At 40.2% G+C, this 22,599-nt stretch overlaps 1 protein-coding gene and 1 long non-coding RNA gene across 2 annotated transcripts in view; one reads left to right on the plus strand and one right to left on the minus strand.

The window, feature by feature from the left end:
- Positions 1–81: 81 nt before the first annotated feature.
- LOC108885983 (uncharacterized) lies at positions 82–12,991 on the minus strand. Its single transcript, XR_001961328.2, has 3 exons — positions 11,278–12,991; positions 658–736; positions 82–403 (listed from the first exon to the last, which is right to left on the minus strand). It is a non-coding gene; the product is annotated as an uncharacterized LOC108885983 (long non-coding RNA).
- Positions 7,364–22,599, plus strand: part of LOC108885979 (low-density lipoprotein receptor-related protein 1-like) — an 87,741-nt gene continuing 72,505 nt past the window's right edge. Inside the window, 1 exon segment of the mRNA XM_018680547.2 lies at positions 7,364–8,187. Within this exon segment, the coding sequence (XP_018536063.1) occupies positions 8,091–8,187 (97 nt within the window). The 5' untranslated portion in view covers positions 7,364–8,090.

Raw genomic sequence — 22,599 nt, forward strand, 5'->3', positions numbered from 1 at the left:
GCCACCATAAGGGATTACTGACATCCACAGTGTGTTGATCCACCCAAACAGCCCCCACTCCACCCCACCACCACCATCCCTCCCTCCCCCTCCCGACATTTTGATAATACAATTTTCCCAAATAGCATTAAAGAGGCTTCCGTGCATGGGCAAGATTAGCAGTTTCCTGTGCGACTCCTTTGCAATGAGCAGATGAATAGAGAGGAATGATAAAGTAATTACTCGAAACATCTTCTCTTCTTTTTTTTTTCCTCGGGAAATGTCTGCAGTGAGCTCCTCATGCCATTTTCCTACTAGAATAGAGACACACAGCGTTGGTGGGACACACACGTGTGTGCGCACACACATACACACACAGGACGTGATTCTGGGAACTTTGATTGATGAGGTAATCCATCTGGCTCTGAAGCGAGGGAGGGGAGGAAGAGAGCACCAGTGAAGGGAGGGAGCAAGGGAGTGTAGAAGATGAGTGATGATGTAGGTCCAAATCATGATGCAGTTAAGAGATTTACGCATGTGTCTATGCAGTTGTGTGCGTCTGTGTGTATAAAGGCAAGTTTAATATCTGCTCAGCTCAAAACACCAGACTTTATTGGTCGGTTTGTTAGAGACGCCATGTGTCTTTAACAGTAACACAGTGTGAGAACCAGTACTGACCTGTTTCTTCTCTCTAGACTTCAACCTGGCTTCCATCACAGCTGCAGTGAACTGGGTGGAGGTGCATCATGGGCCTTAGCTGTGGATGAAAGAATGACGCATGAAATACTTGCTCCAGTCATGACACAAACCAGATGAATGGTGTTTTCACTTACTCCGACAGTAAAAATTGCCCTGGAAAGAAACTCACCAGCAGAGCAGGAGAGGTCTTTTAGCTGGAGACTAATAACCAGCAGTTCTCACTGATAGTAAAGACTAATGGTTTTCCATCCTAGGGCGCGAAAATCAATCTCACAAGAAGAGGGATAACTCAATCAGTGTCAGTCTTTTGAGCAAAATTTGTAAGGAGAAGAGGAAGTGAGAGATGCTTTGCTGCTGCATAATGTTGACACTTTCACACTTTTGCTCAGTGACACCTTAATACCTGACATCTTTTAATGCTAGATTTTGAGGACTATAAACATCTTGGGACTGATATCAAGGCTTTATTTGAAATATACATTTTTAAATTTTCCCTGTGCTGGTCAGTGTTTTCATTTGCTATAATACTATAATTTGATGGCCCTCCGGTAGAATTGAAAATATCAAACAAGGCAAGGTAATCAGTCTGTAACGACCTGACAGGCAATCGAAGCAGTAACCCTGACAAAGCCAATGAATTCTGTAGTGTATCTGAATCCCTCAGAACTACGACGTAACACATGAGTCATTCAACAGATGAGAGTATGATGTTACAACATGATGCTGCAGCGGCGCAGATCAATACACCAGAGCTACAGATGGAAAAGAAAATTGCTCAGAGATGAATGAGGTGGAGCATTAATGCTGCGCAAATTGTCAGAATAATGAAAGATGTGTATGTACAGAATCAGTGAGTCACTTCCTAATGACTGTGGGGTCAAATATCAGTATAGAGCCATTAAAGCTGATCTCATTGATCTCTCTCGTTCTCTCTGTTCCTCTTTTCACACACACACACACACACACACACACACACACACACACACACACACACACACACGGCGCGAACACACGTCACATGCACACACCTCACATGACAAGAAAAGATGATATGAAAAAAAAGTGATCACGATCCTGGGAGGTGAATCCAAGTCTCAAGTGTGACACATGAGATAGCCACAAATGATGGATGTCAACAATTTGATGATTTGACATCCTCAGCTTTCATTGTGAAGAGGCTGTCAGGCTGCTACACCTGACAGAGGACTATAATTAGAAACTAATGGAAATATGTTTCCCACACTACAAGACTTTGCATTAAATGGGTATTATTGCCTTTTTGATGGATTTTTTTTTTCTTTTTCCTCGTCTTATCTTTTGTCTCTTTACAGAGTTACAGAAAATGAAAAATTAAATAAAATAAAACAGGATCTCTTTTCTACTTGTTGTTTTGAATATGCTCACAATTGAGGTTTGGCCTTCAAACATAAGATTAAAATAAATGTATCAGGGTTGTTAGTATGCTGTGTGTGGGGAACGCCAAACTGCTCACCATCATGCCTGTCACCTGTGTTATGCTTCCATCTGCTGGTAGATTGTGATAAGCACCATCACACAGATCAACATCTCTCCTTTGAGGAGACCAAACTTACTGTTCAGTAATGTCAGTATGTGTTCCACATCTTCACGCAGTTAAACAATGTTTTGAGCCAGTGGTTGTCACTGATATATTTTTTTTATTTGACCCCTTGCATTATAATAATACTTGTAATATTACTATACTTGTGACCCTTTGTCAGAGACTGCAGGTCTACTAATTGTGAGCAGAACAATCAAAGAGTGTTTTTTTCCAGTCTCGTGTTTGTTTCACTTTAATCATTTTTGGACAACTGAAGCAGGGAAGAAATATACGACATTCCACAAGAAAAAGCAAAGTTTGGAGAAACAAACAAACAAAAAGTGGAATGTTGTATTTCATTACTCTCAGCCATGATAGTCATCTGCAGCCCATTATATTAATCCAGTGACCCCTTGTGGCGTTCCTGACAAGAAATCAATATTTATTTGGTCTTGCATGTCATCCCTTTCTTTCCCTGTCTGTGTGATGCCTTTCTCCCCTTTCATCTGACCCCCCCTACCCTGATAATGGCCAAAAATGTCACAAGTGTGTGCTGGCTGTAAATATGCCAAACCTGATGAAAATCAGAAACTAAAACACATCAGTCCTGTCACTGATGGAAGTAGCATATTAAAATTCTTGCTGAACGGTAGGGGTTTTATGAAAACAAAGATAAGACAGTAATGCTTTTAGAATAACATTTTTGCAGTGAAAAAATCCATAGAGGAATTATGTAAAACCTATCTCTGCAAAAGTGTTTCATACATGCTCGTTTGTGTGTTGTGTACACATGTGTACATTTGATGATGTTCAAGAAGTTTAAAAGGACTGCTGTGTTCATTTAGTTTTTGTACCCCTGTGTCTTCCCCTGCTGTTTCATTCCATGTCTGTTTTCAGTTAAGTCAGGATTGCGCAAAAGCACTTGGTATGATGACATTTTTGGACCAAAACTCAACATTTGATAGGTAAAGATATTAGTGTTGTGTTTCTGTTGCTATGTAAGCCCATGCTCCAAGCCCTAACTTAAGTGCCTCAACTTCCTGAGAGCATGTACAGTAAAAACAGCAAAGGGTGAAGAGGGAATGAGGGAAAATAACTGAGAATCATGACTGAATTAACACAGAACAAAGCTGGTTTAAAGTGGTATCTTGTCTGCCTCAAAAGAACATTTTCTCTCCAGTCTTCCAGCAAAGTGTTAGCCCAATTAATATAATGGTGGTGAGGCCTGAAATCAAGAGATGATTGGTAAGATTATGCAGACAAGTGGCAATGATATCCTCTCTGTGAAGCATTGTGCTGAATATTGTCTGTAAACACAACTTATTATGTGCTAAATCATTTTTCTTTTTCCATTTTACCACTATATAAACTATCTCTGAAAGAGGCATACTTGTGAAGCAGCAAAGAATACTTGAGCAAAGAGCAAACAGTCAGTTTGGTAATATGTTAAAAGTCTATTTCTTTTCCCTTTTTGACACAAAGGATCCATTGTTCTTTCAATTTAATAGTAGCAGTGTAGACCCACTAGGTGTCAGTATGGTGCAGCATTTCACAGACAAAGTCCAGCTGGCTGTGGGGGTCAAAAGAGATACTGTAATGCCCTGTTAGGTGCACCACTCCTTATGACCAGTCTAAACTGATTTAAAAATAATAATGCAACTAAATTTAAGGAAAGTGAATATCAAAAGTCAATGATAAATATGCCTCTGTATGAACAGGATTACACAGTGCAGAATCGTGCAAGAGTTCATTTCATTTCTTTTTTTTTCTTTTTCATTTTGACTATATTTAAGACGCAAGTGCCACGATTTTACCAAAGTAACTCTTCATTGATGCTTACTTAAAACACTCCAGACCCACCAGCACGTTTCCTATGTTTGTGAAGGGCTGTTCCACATGTTTCCTGATCGTGCAGTTTAAACTGTTGGAAATGGCACGTGAAAACCAACCAGCAGAATGAGGAAACGTGGAGACTCAAAGATCAATATCATTTACCAGAGTTATTCACTGAGTCATATCACTTGGATTAAAGTCAAATTTGGATCACAGATAATGTGACTTCAGATCTGATGTCCTCCAATTCGACTTTGACACCATTAACTTGTGACTTCACTTGGATTCCAGCCTCGAATGACTTGTTACTCTCCCAAAGCCCAGAGCAGAGGAATCTTGGCAGGACCAGCAAAATATTCAGAGCAGATGTTCAGGCCAGTGTTTAAAGGCTGAGGGTCAGTGGTGCTTGATGTGCTTTGGAGCGAATTATATTAACTTAACAACAGGGTTGTTTCAAGTGTCCTTGTCCTATTGGGAGAGAGGGATAGAGAAAAAAGTACTTGATGTGTGTGAGCTTGCATAAAATGTCTCATTTCATGATAAATGCCTGCTTGTAATGGCTCTGACATTTTGCTTTGTTTTGTTTTGAAAACAGCCTAAACCTCATTTCCTGTGTAATCGCACAATAGTCTCTTTAAGAAAGTATTGGAATATATGTCAGTTTTGAAATGTAATGAGGTACTTATTATAAATATAATCTTATCTTAATTTAATTATACTCTCATTATTTTGTTATATTACATAAGAAAAGACATTTCATGAAAACACATTATGAAGTCTTTAGGAAACAAGGTTAGGAATCGTGACGTGATTTAAGACTTTCAAATTTAAAAAAAAACAAGGGGCATATTAGAAATCCACTTCCTCCATCTGCAGGATAATTTATCTGATGCCTCGTTTATGAGCATAGCACAGTCTCTTTATGTAACAAATGTCAAAAATAATACACTCAATCCAAGGATAAGTGTCTGCTGTTTGTGTCCAAAAACTAGCTGTATTTGCCCTTGGGCCTTTTACAAGCTGCTTGCCAAGGTTTTCATTAGACAGTTAGAAGTGCATGTATGTGTCTTAGTTTACATATTTCCTAGGGCAATATAACATCTGTCAGATAATAATCCTAACTTTAAGTGCAAATAAAAAGCTGCAGAACAAATTAAGCACATTAGGATAAAACTTAATTCAACTGTGACCATAAGATGAATTGTTTTTACTTTGACTCTAAGCCCCGCTCATACTTAGATTGGACTGTACTTTGAAAATGCACATTAATTTGGAAGACTCTTTTATCCAATTCAAATTAGATTTTGGGGTTGAATTTAGGATTTGGTGTTGTTGCTTAGGGACACTTTGACCTGTGGAGATAGGAAGTGAGGAATCAAACCACAAACCCTACTATTAATGGATGATCCACTGCATCACCTGAGCCATGGTCATGCAAAGATATAAAATACATTAAATTAAATTAGATTAACCACACTACCACTAACTGTACTGTGTGTCATCTTTACCTGGACCCTGCAGCAACAGGCAGTTTGTATAGAATGGATGTAAAGTAATCCTGAATTCAGTGTTAGTTTACATATACTATTGGGTGTCATCAGCATAGCAGTAGAGAGATAGTTCACAAAAAAGAAAAACAAACAAAAAATCCTACACATATCTGCCTGTTAGATATGGGTAGGAGAAACTGTCATGTTATTGTTTAAGAAACTGAGGATGGTGCGATAGTCTTCAGTGTCTGATTCAGCCCTTGGGTAAAGAAAAATCAGAAGAATACACTGCCATTAGAAAATAATTTGTGATCCTAAACAGTGTTTATTCAACCCTGTGGGTGGAACATAAATTGCACAGGCGACACAGGGGCACATGGGTGCATAATTACTCTTAATGATACTGTTGGCTTGGTGATACATCCCAAAAAACACAATTGGCAGTGTTTGTTGGTGGAGGGATCGTGTGATTGGTCCTGCACTGGTGACCCCTACAGGTTGGTCTGAAGCAGAAAGCATGCATCAGTTTCCTGTCATCATAGCTGCAGACAGCGCTAAACAGCACAGGCAGCACAGTGCTGCATCAGATTTTTGTGTATGACATTTCTCTGGTGAACTGTATTGATGGGATGACAAAGCTATTCCAAAGTCTCCTCCTTCAACTTTCTTTTGCCAAAGTTTGAAACACAACTGGCTTTGGTCGTCCTGAGAACAGGGGCAGGATCCTGTGATAGAGCCAATGTCCTCTGTGGACATTTCATCTCAATTGGGGAGGAGGCATACATTCAGCCAACCTTCGGTTCTATCCTTGGAAGGAAACAGTCTCTTATGTGGGAATGGGATGAATCAAGATTGCTACTTCACACCGTGCCTTATCAAGGACTCATAAATCATTTAAGTTAAATGGATCCACCATCACCTACAATATTACTCTCAGATGGAAAAGTAAATGGGGCTCAAGGTGGTTAAACTAAACAAAATACATATTGAATTTAGTGTGTGCCTTTTACTTTTTACTTGAAAATGATGCTTTTAAATTACTTTCAAATCCAGGAAATTATTTCTCTATTTTCAGCTGTATAACCAAATTGATTTTGTGAATGTCTCCCTTGAGGAGCAATAAATATTTATCTTATTTTGATTTGAAGATCTCACTGTGTTATTATAATACATTTCTTTTTACTTTTAGATGTATTGATTCCTAAGACACTGATTAGTTCATAATTTGTTTATATTAAGGACTATCCTGATGAATAGCTTCATAATTTGATGTATCAAACTTTTTTTTTTTCATTTAGTAAAGGTCCTTCATTATTTTCCCTCTCCTGGTGTCTAATTAAATACAGATTACAATTGCTTAGTTGCTTTATAACAATTTACAGCAATTTTGAAGTCCTCCATACAGAGGTTAATTATTAATTTAGGGGTTATTTGGACAGCTAGGTCCACAGGGTGTAGGTATATTAATTTATATGGATATTTGATTCCTTGATAATACCAAAGCAAATACTGAGCAAAACCAATCTTATTATATATTATTTGGTGCTTATTTTATCTTTTAGATGACCAGGTAGAGCAGCAAAATTCATTAGTTATGAATGCATTAGGTTTTCACAAGCCTAGCCATGTTGGTCTTTTTAAAGAAACTGTTCTGTTTGTTTTAGTTGTTGTTCCTGTTGCTGCTGTGGTTAAAACATCACCAAGGTTACAGCAATAACCATAGAAAAGTGCTTGCACGTTAAATGAGCAGTGGGTGGGAGAGAGAAATAAATAACTACAATGTAGCATGGCATATGCACTAAACGATCGAAACTAGGACTGAGGCAGAATCTAGGCAGTTGCAGTTAAGTTTACATGAGTGTGTGTGATTTGACGGAGGTGGATGGATGGTTGAGGTGTCGGGTGCTGGGGGGACATAGAGGGGAGGGCTAGCCGAGCCGCTGCTGCTGCGACGTCACTCAGACTGGCTGGGCTCCGGGGCTTCAGGCTCAATCTGTGGCCACCACCAGCAGCAGCAGCAGCAGCAGCAGAGGTGGTGGGGAGGAGAGGAACGTTTGATCCACTTCTCTATTTCCTGCTTCTTCACCGGGGCAGGGAGAACAAAAGACGGACAACTGCATGATTAAGAGGCGCCAGCTCTCTCTCTCTCCCTCTCTCCCCCTCTCTCTCTCATCCAGACTGCAAAAGCCTAGGCTAGCTTGATGCTCAGTTCAGCCTGCTGCTAGCCTTTGTGGCAGGGCTGTCCATGCATCCAAGGAGCCCCTAAGCAACCCTTGGCTGGGAGAAGCCTCGGCTGTTTTCTTTTTCTTTTCTTTTTTTCTTTTGCCATTGACAGTCTGCAAAAAAATCTCCTCCAAGTAGACAGACAGCAGCAGCCTTGTCAGCTTCATTGCGCACCCAGAAAGCGGATTTCCAGTGAGGAGCATCATCGCCTGGGCACGGTTACACGTCGTCGCCCTGTCTGCAACCTCCAGCTTTGACAGGACCAAGAGGCGATTGATGACTAATATTCTTCTGAGATAAAACACACAATGTTGCGCACCACGGCCAACATGTTGGCAACGGGATTGCTTTTCGTGGGATTGTTGCACAGTTTGGAAGTAATCGCTCCAGCAAGGGCTATTGATGGTAAGCAGAGCTGATTTTAAAGATCATCTGACTCTTGTATTAAAAATGCTTAGAAAAACTATGTTATGTGACTATTTTTATTTTATTGCGCCTGCATGCGGTGACAGTAGACTGTTCCCCTGAAGGAATGACTGCTCGACTGAGTGAAGCAACGTGGAGGGGATGAAACCGAGGCGAGACAATTAAAGCGGTCTTTTGTTTCTGTCTCCCAGTGCCACATGTGAATATTGCAATGTCACAGCAGAGATAGCACATTTCCTCCTTGTCCCTCCGCTGGATACAGACGCTGCTCACACATTCACACTGACACTGAGTGATGATAATGTAACATAGGCCCTGGTACCTTCTTTAAATCACTTGTTTACAGGTCGATTTAAAAAATAACAGCAGCAGTCAGATACATTAGTTTTTAAACTCTTAAGTGACAGAGAGGAAAATCCCTGATGTGTCATGTCTTTAAAAATGTCAGCTCTGAAGCCTTCTGCAGAGCTGTAAAACTACTGTGTCTGGGGCTTCAGTCAGTTCACGTTCAACAGTTTTTTCTGAGTGGTGTACTGATGTGATGACAGCAGTGGTGCTGTTCCTCAATCAGACACTGTAATGTTTCTATTACTCCAGTGTGGATTTTAAAATGAGTGTATGGTTTTTTATTTCTTGTTGGAAAGAGTTTTCTGTGCTGGAATTTTGATACACACTGTGGCTGGGATATGTACAAATAGTTTAATCTCAGATCTTAAGTGGTGCCATCAGTTGGTGTGTGCTGCATTGTGATTCTGTTGGGAGTCGGTATGGTTGTTGAGTTTATCACCTGCCCTGTACAGACCAGGACCCCGCTGACTGCCAGCAGTGGTATTGTGATCCGCAGGCAGATAGCGAGCAGCTCAAAACAGCTCCCCCCTGCGACCTTGTGAACACACACACACACACACACACACACACACCTTCACAGCCTGGAACAACTTCTGGAAACTATTAAGCCTCACAGCCCCACTCACGTGCTCCTCTGTTGGGTAAGAGAAGGAAAAGGGCGTTATCGAAGAGGAGCTGGTGCACACAAATTTGTTAAATTCTTTGCAGGTGAAAAGAGAATGTGGGTTTATGTCTTGTAAAAAGATATAATGCCTCACAATCATCCTGATAGTGTGTGACCAGAGAATGAATGCTAAGCTCTCCTAAGTATATTTTTAAGACCACTTTTATTGTTTGAAAATGTCTCCACAAAGGAACACTAGTTGCTGTAAAAGCTAATCAGGTTTCTAAATTTGACATGTCATTAAATCCAGTAGGACTTTACCGCATATGACTGATTCAAACCACGAGCCACACTTGGTGAGATTCATCGTCAAGCCATAAACGCCCCCCCGCCTTTGAAGTCGACTCTTTGCACTTGGCAATCCAGTGCTGCTGAGCTTCTTAAAGGGAAGCAAAAAAAATCCACATAAATTACCACCTTGGAGATAGATTTGGATAGCCTGCAATCACCTGCAGTTTCTCCCTCCCAGTCGGTCTGCAGCAACAGCTGAGAAATCCTGCCTCCAAACGAAACCACTTCTGCCTCGACGCGCTGTTATTGTTTTAGTGAAATTCTTCCTCCCTCTGAGTCTTAATGCCTCGATTTGATGAGTCAGCCTTGTGCTGTATACCAGAGGAGATCAACAAACCTTGGCTTTACTTGAAAAACACACTGGGGGATGCAGAGGCTGCTGTGCTTGATAGAGGAAATATACTTAGATTTGTTTACAGTTCACAGTGCCCTTACACTGAGTGTGAGATCTACCATTCTGCTGGGTTGCTGTCATTGTAACATTCCAACCTCATCAGACATTAGCCAGTATGTCATTTGTTGTATACAGTAGGAAGCTACAGTACATTGCATGTTACCCCCCCCTCCATGCATAGCTGAATTGCTTTTTAACCTCTTTGATTGCCTCTTTGATTTTTAGGGTCCTTTGAACCACACATGCTACCAGTAAAGTTTCCTTCAGACTCGCCTTCCAACTTCTTTTTTCCATTTCCTAGACCTCTAAAGATTTTCTCTCTCAGTATCAGGACTGTAGCCAGAGCAAAGTCCCTGTGTCACCAACAAACCCCAAGTTTAATTGGGTCTAAACTGCCCTTTGTTTCCCAGAGGATACCTCTACGGACAGTCTCAAATTGTTCAGAAAGCGCTGCTAATTGGGGGCCCAGTGGAAAAAGGCCCTAATGAAAGAATTTGCATCGTTTCACTCGGTTGCAAAAAGAGATCACTGGTCCTCAGGAATGGACATTGCTTTTCCCCAAGGCTAATGTTAGTGGTAAACACCTTCCACAGCAAATAAAAACTGAAGACGTGTGCTTGAGATCTTGTCAGTGAGGGCAGCTAGAATCATTCAACCTGAATCACTTCATTTTTTTCATGACGCCATCTATTTAAATTTTTAAGCAAGCTTCCTCTATCTGAAATGCCTGGTTCCTCATTTCATGTTTCCCTTTTTTTCCTCCCTTTAACTCGTTTGTTTAAATCACATCTCTGATAATAAAAGTAGCTCAGGCTCCTTCCTTCTTAATTAACTCACCATGTGACTCTCTTCTCCTGACAGTGGTGGTGGAGGCCTTAGAACTGGCCCAGCAATTTGGTCATTGTGGTGATACCGCCATCACAATGTCATCCACATGGCCAAAAGGTTACCACTTTACTGTTTACTGACAACTGAGTGCAATATGGAAAACAGAGCACATTTGTGAGGTCCTGGACACTGTTGACCTTATGTCACACAAGCAACATTTGAAAGTGCAGAGAAAACTGTAGAAAAATAGTAAATATAAATAGAGTATATTTAACTCTCCTATAAATACATGGTTGAGATCAGTTCATCAGTTGCTGCTTAGATACTTTAAATGACACACTGAAAACCAGCCATGACTGCCACACTGAGCAGATATATAACACAGTACTTTGGTCGACAGCTTCTTCTGAAGAAGGAAGCTGAGAAAATTCAGGCGCATTATTACACTGATGATTTATGTGGCTGAACAGTAATATTGATATTCTATACTGGAGCGCAAATTGTAACTTTAGATAACTCAACTTACAAGTCAATAGCCACATACCTGATGTGGAATCTCAGTGTCCTGGAGGTATTCATTTGTAATAGTCACAGTAAGGTGCTCCATTTATGAAAATACTTGCAACACTGTAAACTCTCCCTGTACTTCCTTGTTTTTTATGTCACAAAAGACAAAACCACTGAGCCTTAAAGGAATAGTTCAACATTTTTGGAAAATGCTCATTTGCTTTTCTGACAAGAGTTAGATGAGAAGACTGATACCACTCCCATGTCTATCTGTTCAGCATGTAGCCTGCCAGCAGCCCGAATCGCTACTCCTGCCCAAGGAGTAGCCCCCCCCCCCCCAACATAACCCCTAGTAAAACAGCAACATTTATTTTCACAATGTGGAATTTGTACAGATTAAACAAACAAAATCTAATTAGTGAAATGCTGGTAGACGCATTTTGTTATTGTTGAACAGAGCCAGGCTCACTCCCTCCAGTCTTTATGCTCAGCTAAGATAACTGTCATCATATTGAACGGACAGATATGAGAGTGGTATCGATCGTCTCGTCTAACTCTCAGTAAGATGGTAAATAAGCACATTTCGCAAAATGTTGGACTATTTGAAAAAAAAAAAACTGGCAGCAGTAAGAGACTCACAAATCACTCTGTTCATCTTATATGAAAGATTAAAAATGTTCATACAAGAGACCTTTTTCATGATTGCCCGAAAATACTGTGGAAGTCTGTCAAAAGCTGACATCTATTTTAGCCGAAGTGCTCTGGGTGCATGTGGGCAAGCTTGTCAGAACAGCCCTGTGACCCACTTTAGAGTTGTGACACACTGATTGAGATATACTATCTAGATGGAGCTATTTAAGGATAAGGAGATAGAATCCATTCCCAAGAGGCCCTCAGACAGGATATGAGCAGAAACACCGAGAGAGAGTATCATGAGCATGCACGTGTATATTCACAATACATTAGCCAGCAACTTTTGACCCCATTACTATCTGAAGTTAGGGATACAAAAAATAAAATAAAAAGTCAAGGGTGAAAAAAGCCAAGCCTTCTCTGCCACAAGTCTCTGATTTGTAGCTTAGACCAAATGCAGAGGCAGAGGCTGTATTGGCTGGAAAATCTGTCTTATTCAGTAGTTATTAATTCTTTTGGGGCAAAGTGACAGAAATCCTTCCTGCACGATGACCAAAGATTTAACATTACTCATGGAGGGGAGTGCCATTTTCCCCTCCTTTCTACACTGTGGAGCCTAGAGACAAGTGTATTGAAAATAGAGTAATACAAAACCTTTCTAATGAGAATTAGAATAGTAAGCAAGGAGCAGACAGCTGAGTTTAAAGACATTAAGTGAGCAGCACACATATACATATGTAAAATGTCAACAGCTAACCAAAAGCCATATGTACACATATATAAACACTAGATGCAGAAATTTACACATTTCAGCTTTAAGCCTGCAGTGGCTTTTATTTCAGCCACTTGCAGGCAGCAGAAACAATCTATGGATACTATACTAACATATTATCACCTTTTAAGTTGATTTAACAAACTTATTAGCGACAGTTACCTATTTACACATCCAGCAGATCCAGAGTAACATTAGCATTCATTTGGATTGATGTTAATGGACACCTGATGAATTCAGGTCCAATATTCACTCTCCTTTAAGATCTGTTTTGCTCCTCAACAACTGTATTCACCAGCTAGCTGCTAACTTTACATTATAGTGGGCCTTTAAAGCTTTGATAAAAGACACTCTGTGTCTTCATCACTTTGTAGCTGCTTTGGTTAACTTATTGTAAGCCCAAGTGAGAAGAATTTCATTACTTTGATTTTATTACCATAGCTCACTTTACTTTTATGTGTAAAGCACTTTAATATTGAATCCATATACTTTACTTTGATATATAGTTCTCAGAGGAGGCAACAGATATTCCACTTTATGGTAGTACAGCAGCAACCACTACTATCACACAAAAAAACACATACTAAAAAAAACCTAAAAAAAATACCTACATACCTAAAAAAAAACTTAGAAATCCTTCACATGCACTAGCCCTCTCCTGGCATCTTCCTCCTGACATAGCTGACTTGTCTTTCAACACTTTCATACACAAACCCTCTTGATAACGCAGGACAAGGAGACCTCATTTATAACAATTCATAACAACCCAGTAGTCACAATTAAAAACCTAGCACCACCATATTCACACAAGGCTGGAGTTAGCAGCTGCAGTTCTGTACACAAAACTCAGACACTGTGCAGTTCTCTGAGTTTAAAGGAGCTTCTCACTTTTGCAGTGTTGTTTTTATATTTGACGTTAAAAGATTGTGCAACTTTATTGTATTTCTACATTTATATATTTATACAGTATAATTATGTATAAAAATCCTCAAGTTTCTCTGTTCTGTAAGTAACAGGAACCCATGCTCAGTTATTCATGCTGAGGCCAGGCAGTGTCAGGATCAGGTCGGCTGACATGTGGTGATCCATTCACACCAACAGCAAACATTGGTTTAACTCAGTCCTCTGTGTCAGTCTGAAAGGGCTGCTTGTGTTGATGACTTTTGCATCAAGCTGTGACCCTCATTTGTCAGGTTGCTCTTATGTATTGAACAATGGAGGCCATTTGACATATTATTGCTGCATAAAATTGAATTTGTTTCCATGAATTCATCCAGATTGTTTATGATATATTCCAAGCAACATATTACTTGCCTGTTGCAAACATTGTTGAGTTTCAATACCAGCTCCAGATAGAAATAGTCATTTTCTGTCTATGAAATGTTTCCAATCTTGGTTCCTCCACCGGATAAAATGCAGTCTATTTTCAGCATCAGCCCACACAACAAATACATTCATTCACTCACATCCATTTAAGCTTCTCCTACATGTTTTATTCACTGACATCCTTTCTTTTCCAGGGACAAAACTTCAACAGAGAAGACTTGCACCTATTGTAGATTAATTGCAAATTCATTCTGTGTAGAGAACCAAACAAACAGACCTTCCTCTTCCCTACAGTACGTCCTGATAAAAGACAACATTTATTAACCTGTACAATGAGCATCCCCACAGCTTCATCCTGATGATCTTTTCCAGACTGTGAAACTCAGTACAGTAGTAGTAGTGTCAGACAGTAGTGTCCATTTTACAGAGCCATTATTCATGCAAGGGCATTGATTTAGGTGTTTTTCCAAACTTAAATCCTTAACAGTACCTGACCTTAACCTTAACATAAACCTTATAACACTAATCCCTCAAGCAGGCACTCACCCTTCAGTCTGAGGCAAAAATCTCCTCACATGGCCTTAAGTGGACCCACAGTCTGCCTTCCACCTGAGCAAAAACAGTGCAGATGCAAGATGTTTGTTCGTCAATACTTATCAAATATTTAAAGGCAAGGTTACATCCAATAAACCTCTATGGATGTAATTCTCTATACTGTACACCATTTTCGGGCAATCAGGCATTTAGTGTGGAGGATTTCCCACACTCAGCTGCATGTGTGTAGGCAGTGTGGTCTCTATGATTATGTGCATCGTGCACTTCTGGGAAGAGAACAGGCAGCTCGTTGCTCCACTATTATTAGCCTACAAACACCGTAACTAAATGGAATATTTGCGATGCAAATGTTCCTAAACATTATTTGTCAGAATGTGGAGATGATGGCGCTCACTACATATGGAAAATGTGTGGATTTTTACCTGCTTGAAATGGCTGAACTGAATCACAATCACTAGCATGCCTTAAAGGAATGGTTCAATTATTTGTGGAAGATTCTTATTTGCTGTCTGGTGGAGAGTAAGGTGAGAAGATTGATTTCACTTGTACATCTGTGAATTAAATATAAATCTACAGCCAGCAGCTGGTTAGCTTAGCATAGGTACAAAGACTAGAAACAGGGAACCAGCTAGTTCTGACGGTAACAAAATTGGCCTGCTGGCACCTCTTATGGTCACTACTTAACGTACTTGTTTTATCCCTACAAAAACCAAAGGGTAAAAACTTTGTTGTTTGTGCACTTTTTTATTTTTTACTTTTCTTCTTTTTTTTTTTTTTCAAATGTGGTAATTAGTGAGCTTTTCCACTGTTTTATGTCACTCTGTGCTAAGCTACACTAACTAGCTGCTGGATATATAGCCTTATGTTCAACAGACAAATATGAGAGTATTCATCCTCTCATCTTTCTTTCCGTCAGAAAGTGAATAGACCTATTTTCCTAAATGTCAAACTATTCCTTTAACAGAAAGAGCTCTAAACTGTCATTTAGGCTTATTTAAAACATGGTATGCAAAACATCTGTCATGGCAGCAGACTTCAGGCTCAGATTTAAGTCTGTATAACATTATGCACAAGAACAGTGATTAGGACTAACTGTGTTACTTATCAAATGTCTGTTTAACATCACAATTTCATGGTAAGGACCTCTTTTCATTAGGCGCAGGTGTCATTAGCAGCTAAAGGTGCTAAGGTTGCCTTGGCACATGGATAGCGAATGTGAAAGAACATTCTAGAGATCCTAGTCTTGTTCCATGGGACTCATGCGTCACACTGAGACTTGGAACTTGTGCTGGTCTTATGAAAAGGCACTAAAGAATTTCATATAATCTTCTTTAATATGTTTCCCTCGGCGGCATGCTAAGTAGGCTTAATTGTCATTTCTCTCCCTGTGCCGCTACGTACAGCGTGTGCTCTGGCGGTGGTGTGGCAAAGGGATTTGTCTAAACTGACTAACTTGATAAAGGCAGATCACACCTTGTGGTTTTCTGCTTCGTCCCCACTCTGCCGCTGAATTCGATTTAATCCTTATGTGGAAGTGAAGGAGGTCGCAGCCTCCTCCCTCTAACACTGAGCCCAGTACAAATAGCAGTCATGGTTGATTACCACTCTGGGGTTGAGACATGGTGAAATCTCAGCCAGACATCCAAATAGCTCTTAATTAAGTTCACATTTGATTACTCTGCTTTGCTTAATAGGTTCTGCCTCTCAGTGCCACAAAGGCTTGTGTAGACTGACTGAGCCTGACCTGTAAAATCCTAAACTATCGCAGGAAGGACCATGTTGTCCTGCATGATGAGGCTTCATTTTACTTGGCAGCTATCGCCAGGCATGAGAACATTCCTGATGTTAATTCTCCTCATTTCTAAGTGAATGCATAACACATGCTTACGTACGCTTACAAACACACAGATTGTCTTAGAAACTCACAAAACATGTCATAAAAATAAGATGAAAATCATACATTTGTCCAGAAAGGTGAACAGTTGAGGGGGGATACAGGCAGACAGAAATATCTTCAAACTTTCATTGCTGTTGCCATTTTTCAAAATATTGATATAGTAATGTAGGTGAGTACTATTAAAACATGAATATGCTTGGTCGTCATCTCGCTCTCTTAATCCATGTCTTAACTCTATCTGAATCTTTGTGTTCTTATATCACTATTCCCTCACTAGTGAATAGACTTCCACAGCTCCTTCATACTCCCGGAAAGGTTTATTTAAGAGGCACAGCTGGGGCCTCTTTTTCTCTGTTTTGTAACATGACAAATTGGAAAACTTTTTTCCCCCCTCCCTCGTCTTTCTTCTCACTCTCTTCCATTACAAAATAGTGAAGCATTCGTGCCTGGGCTGTGGAGGAGGATGAGGAGGTGGCAGGCCACAGTCAAACCGGGCCAATATAGACTCTTCCCTCATTTTTAGCCCTTAGCACAACCCCCTCAGTTCAGCCCAGAGGTCAGGAAAATAGACCCTTGCTCCTCTCTCTTGCTTTCTTCTGTACCGCCCTCTCTTCCTATATGTCTTCCCTACCCCAGACTATGTCTTGTGTCGTATAAATCTTGGGAGAAAGTTGACTGGAGTGTTGTCTGCAGATAGCTGTAGTGCTGCTGAAAACAAAATATTAAAAATCTCTCACTTTATATTTTACAATAGCTCCATGTCTGAGTTGTTTATCATTGATTTCTTGCAGAATTTCTGATGTTTTATTCTGACACATTCTGTCAAGACATTTGGCTAGTTAGTCAAGTCAGTTAAACCGGCTGTGTTTCAGTATTATTCCAGTCTGTAAGTAAGTCTCAGTAAAGCTGTGCATCAAGGTTTGGCCAAGTGGGTGTCAATGTTGAGATTAATTACAAACAATTCAAGTTGTTTATCTTTCCCCTATATAAACCTCCCTCTCCTAAATAATGAAGTTTTATCACCTCTTGCAGCAAAGAGTATTTGGGATAGCAGGACCCTCTTCTCCCCTTGAGAAACAGTTGAAATGTTTTATTAGTGCTAGTACATGCTATCTTCCGTAGACTAAACTTGATGTTTTTTTCCCCCCAGAAGACTTAGGCAATAGTCTCTGTAAGCATTTTGAATAATTCACTACGCACTTACTTCAGCCAACACACCCACCTGCTGCCATTGTGTGGCCTGCCAGCTTTGTTATTCTCAATAGTTTTGAATGAATCAGCACCAGTTAGGATGCTCCAGAAGCTCGAAAGGATCACCTTCTCAGATCAGAGTGGATGTAGCCTGAGGAAATTTATTCTGCTTGTGTGTAGTAGGGGGAAGCAGCTGCTTTCATGTAAAAGCATTAACTTTATGCAAGCACCAAATACATTTTCGTGTTGTATTTCTCCTCCTCTGTCCTTCTGGGTCTCTAATAGTCATACTGACATATGCAGGGGGTGCACGCGGGTCATTTAAGCTCACCAAACTCAAAAGGAAAAGCCAACTTATTTCACTGGCAAATTATGAGATTGGACTTGTGTAACAGATCGGACCTCAAGATAATTGTCTGTAATGTTCATGCAATACACTATTCTACAAAATGATTTTCAGTTAGATTTAATACATGTCCCTAGAGATGGCAATGTCCATCTGTTGATCAATCTGTCCGTCTGTTTGATCCAGACCTAAATATCTTAACAACTATTGGATGGATTTCTATGGAATTTGGTAGATCCATATATATGCCCCCCTCAGGCTGAACTGTAATAACTTTGGTGACCTTCTGACTTTTCATTAAGCGCCAACATCAGGTAGAAGTTTTGGTTTGTTTTTGAAGCAATACCTGCAAAACTAATGACATTCTTCTCAGCCTCTGCTTTACTTTGATAATGTTAGCATTATGATTTTAAGCATGTTTTGCATGCTAACAGTAGCATTTTGCTCACAGTTTGGCCCCACAGAGCTGCAAGCATGGTTGTAGACATTTAGACTTGCTATACTGGGGCTTATAAATGGTTTTCAGGTTTGCAGATAGTTAACTGATCTTTGTAGGGACATTCTGGTTTCTTGTCTACCTCCACTGCGAGGTTTAAGCAGCAGATCTCAAACTGGTATAGATTGTCTTGCTCAGGGGCACTTGAATTGCGGCTGTCCATTTGACGGAACATCTCGCCGTATGATACCTTACACGGCTGGCTTTGAAGACTGGATTCTGGATGCTGCCCAGGCTTCCTTTCAGCACCACTGTTGACAGTACTTTAAGTTTGCCTTCAGCTCAACTGCTGTTGAGTGGTGTGCGATGAGGCGGTAGTCTCAGTGTCTGCTGAAGCTTTGTAGTGCCCCGGCTGATCTCAGAGGGCAAGCTTCCAACTTATTTATAGCTTTGCTGTGGGTGTTGGAGGAAGTGGGGCTGTGGCTGGGGGCGAGGTTTGTGTTTGCCTTAGGAGAGCACTCATCCTTCCAACCAGACGGAGCTCATCCTGGAGGACTAGTAGACAGGGGCCGAGGCAGAGGGCAGTGGATTTGCAATCGGGCCCAAATGGCGATGACCCAAAGCATTTTCATGCAGCCTCTGCTTTGGTAAACACACAGGCAGCTCATTGATAGCATGTGTGACATTCCTCCATCCCATCTCAGTATCCCAGCCCAGCTCAGTCTGTTCTCAGATCCTCAGGCCTGTCCCCAGCTGTGGAGAGCCCTGCCCTCCCCCCTTTGACTTGTAGCTCAGACGCATCTCTCCATTAGCTCTCAAAGCTGCAGTTCATCTAGTTTGTTCTCTTATGTCATCCTGTGCCGTATCCATCTGTTTACCCTCTTTCTTTGCCTCATCCTTTTCCTCACTGTATCATTTCCTCTTCAAACAAAGACAAATACATGAGAGACCTGTTCTATTCTGTACCAGATCACAAAACCTTGAAAAAGACCTCCAGAGCCAAAAGTATGAAAGTATGTTTTGCTTAAGTACAGTTATCATTGACTCTTGTTAAGCCTGGGTATAGTATTTTTAACCAGATAAATTCAAATTGTGTCACTTGATTTTGCCTCAACTGACAAATAAACCTGCACATTACCTCTGTAACATTCAGTAATATAAGCAATGAGCTAACATCCATCAGGCAAGCTTATCTGCTCAAGATAACTAAAAAGTAGTTTTACAATATACATTAGTGACATTTGAACTGTTATGAATTCATTACTCTCAGATCTAGTTAAAATGATCAGACCTGTATTATTAATTGTAGGTCTGATTAACAAAGAAACCATAAACAACCTTCATCATTTATCCTTATAATATTAAAGTCATGGAGAGTAGGAGAGTCTCTTGGATATTTGTCAAACCTTTCATTTTAAAACTAACAGAGCAGAGGTAACAGTGCATCCTATTATTAACTGGGTAGTACACGTGTGGGCAAATATGAACTCCAAGGCATCAAAAGACTACAAAGCTGCTGAAGCTGACTAACAGCTGATCCAGCGATGATCCAGCTGTGCTGTCGTCATCAGAAAGTGATGCCACTTTAGATGACAGCTGAGAGGAAAGGAAAGGATGTCTCATTTCTCTAAAAACGCGTTTTCTCGATTGGTCTTCCCTTTGCTATTTTGACTTGCATCTCTCCTCACGTCCTCAGTGGAAGACAATAAGATGAGAAGGAAAGACGCAGGCAATGGAAACATGGAGGCAATTAAGGGAATCGAGATGCATCCATAGTCTGTAACTTGCCTCCCTGACCACTAATGTGGTTTGAGCTTCCAGGAATCTCAGCATTTGAGTTTTATTTATTTGTACAAGCGAAAATCAGACAAAGGACATAAAACCAACAATGGAAAATAGTGTGCAGGGAGAGAAAAAAAGGCCAAAAAGGGATTTTTCATTGTTCACAATGTTAAACATATAAGCACTTATGTTTATTACTACTGTATATTTGTTAGTCTAGTTGTGATTGGATGATCACAATGATTTAATGGCCTTTGTCTGCACTCCCTTTGTTTCCCTCTACCTACCACAGCTAACTGAGCTGGTGTCACATTTACCCTTACTGCTGCATGGCTTCACCTTCAGCTAACTAACCTCCTGACCTACTTCCTTTGTTCCCCTGATATGTTCCTGTCAGCAGCATCTTGTGGTCTAGTCGGGGGTGGGCACGCACTCCTCCCACAGCCATTATCAGAAGCGGAGTTAACAGCGCGAGCAGAGTTAGAGCATGTCAGCATCTAAATAAACAATAGACAATAGACAATAGACAAACGCACCACAACTAGCTGCCCACTATGGCTGTTGAGTTGATACCTTAAAACAAACAAACAAATAAACCTGCACGCACGCACCAAAGAAGGATGAGGAGCAAAGAGGAAACGCTTTAACACAAGCCTGGTTGCATTTCATGAATAATTCAAAATCTTGTGACTTCTGAGCGAGAGGGGAAAAGACGCCCTTTACACACACGTTCACAAACCCACCTACACACACACGCATACATATGTACACACACGGCGATTGTGGCGGCACAGAGAGGAGGATAAGTGGGGAGTGTGTGAATGTACGCAGCAGTATGTCAGGCTGAATTCATGGTATTTAGGTTGAGCTCCATTTCAAGATTCCCCTCACCACTGGAGTTGTAGGCTAGCTTCAAATGTAAATACAGTCATCCTGTTTATCCTGCTTTACCCCCATCATCCACCCCTATTCTATCTCATGTTTCCCCCTGTCTTGTTCATCATGCTATATGCCTAAATAATCTAGAAGTTGCATAACATCATAATTTCCAACCAAGGCTTTATATTCTGACTGTAAAAGGCTGACTTTTAAAAAAAACTGCACAAAGGAACACATGTATTACACCACTCTTTGTAAAATAATATTACAAATGTAAGTGATGAGTCGTATCAGTGGGCTGAGAGGAGACTGTTGGAAGAATAACCACTGATATTCAGCGTAATGACATGAAATGAATGGAGGTGGAGAATGTACAAAAAGACCTTTTGCCTGATGTGGAGGAAAACACAAGGCACAGAGAGAAACATGAACTCAAATGATTCAAAACCATTAGTTCAATCACAGCCTGACGATAAACATTCAGACATTTAGCTATCCATGTGAGAATTCCAATTATAGTTTGGGATTGCCTGTTGCTCTCTTTAAATGTCATCTAGCAAACTGTTTGTTTTAATTTAATGAAAAAACTGATTTGAAAAAGTAATGTTTTATGAAAGCAGCACTTTAAGGTCAAATACTGTTGTTTTCTATTCAGCTATATCCTATATGGCCTCATTATTAACAAGTATAGTCTTATGTAATTTTCTGTTTTCACTGGTAACTCCACATTGTTGCAACATTTAGCTAAATATTCTGTTAATTTCCATATTTTACCAGATGTCATTTTTCCTATAGTCTGTCTGAGAGTTAATGTGCTTTTGCAATAATCAGTGTTGAGCTGTAACAATTTACTGAATAACATGTTATAATACTTCCTGTTGTTAAAACAACTGCATGCAACTGTCCCTTCCACCTCATGCAGTATCTTTGCTTGGCACGTACCCCTCCCTGCCTCCCCCTTTTGAAACAGCCTAACATTTGGCAGATGGAAACCCTCCCTAAAAGTAGCCTTAACTTTACTAACCTGCCCAAATCCATCTTTACCCACTCAGTTAAAGAGACAGTAGCCCAGTTGGGCAGAAAACTGCCCCAGTCTGGTAACACAAAGTCTTGAAACCATGGGCTGGCTGCGTGTTAAACTGCAAGAAATAGTCACATGTGTGTGTGACTTTGCAGGCTTTGTAGTTGTTGAAAAGCACCTATAGAGCTGGGCTAATGGATAGCACTGTACAGAGTAATGTTAATATTATTCTTGCTAATGGGAGATTAATAAACTGCTATAATAAACTAATGAATTCTAGTGACAAATAAGTAACCAGTAGTTTTTAAAATGAAATTATAAGAAACTTGTCCAACACTGGTACAAATAAAATAGGCCTGTTGAGTATAAAACAGTTTCACAAGAGGTTTTTGTAATGAGTTTGTCAGACACTTGAATTTTTTAGGCATGGAAATTAGGGGCTTGTTAATGAAATCAGGACAATATGAATGGTGAAATCTAAGTATTCATTAATCCTTTCTTCTCTTTACTCTTAAGTGACG

Source organism: Lates calcarifer, linkage group LG12 (assembly GCF_001640805.2).
Source record: "Lates calcarifer isolate ASB-BC8 linkage group LG12, TLL_Latcal_v3, whole genome shotgun sequence".
Classification (NCBI taxonomy): domain Eukaryota; kingdom Metazoa; phylum Chordata; class Actinopteri; family Centropomidae; genus Lates; species Lates calcarifer.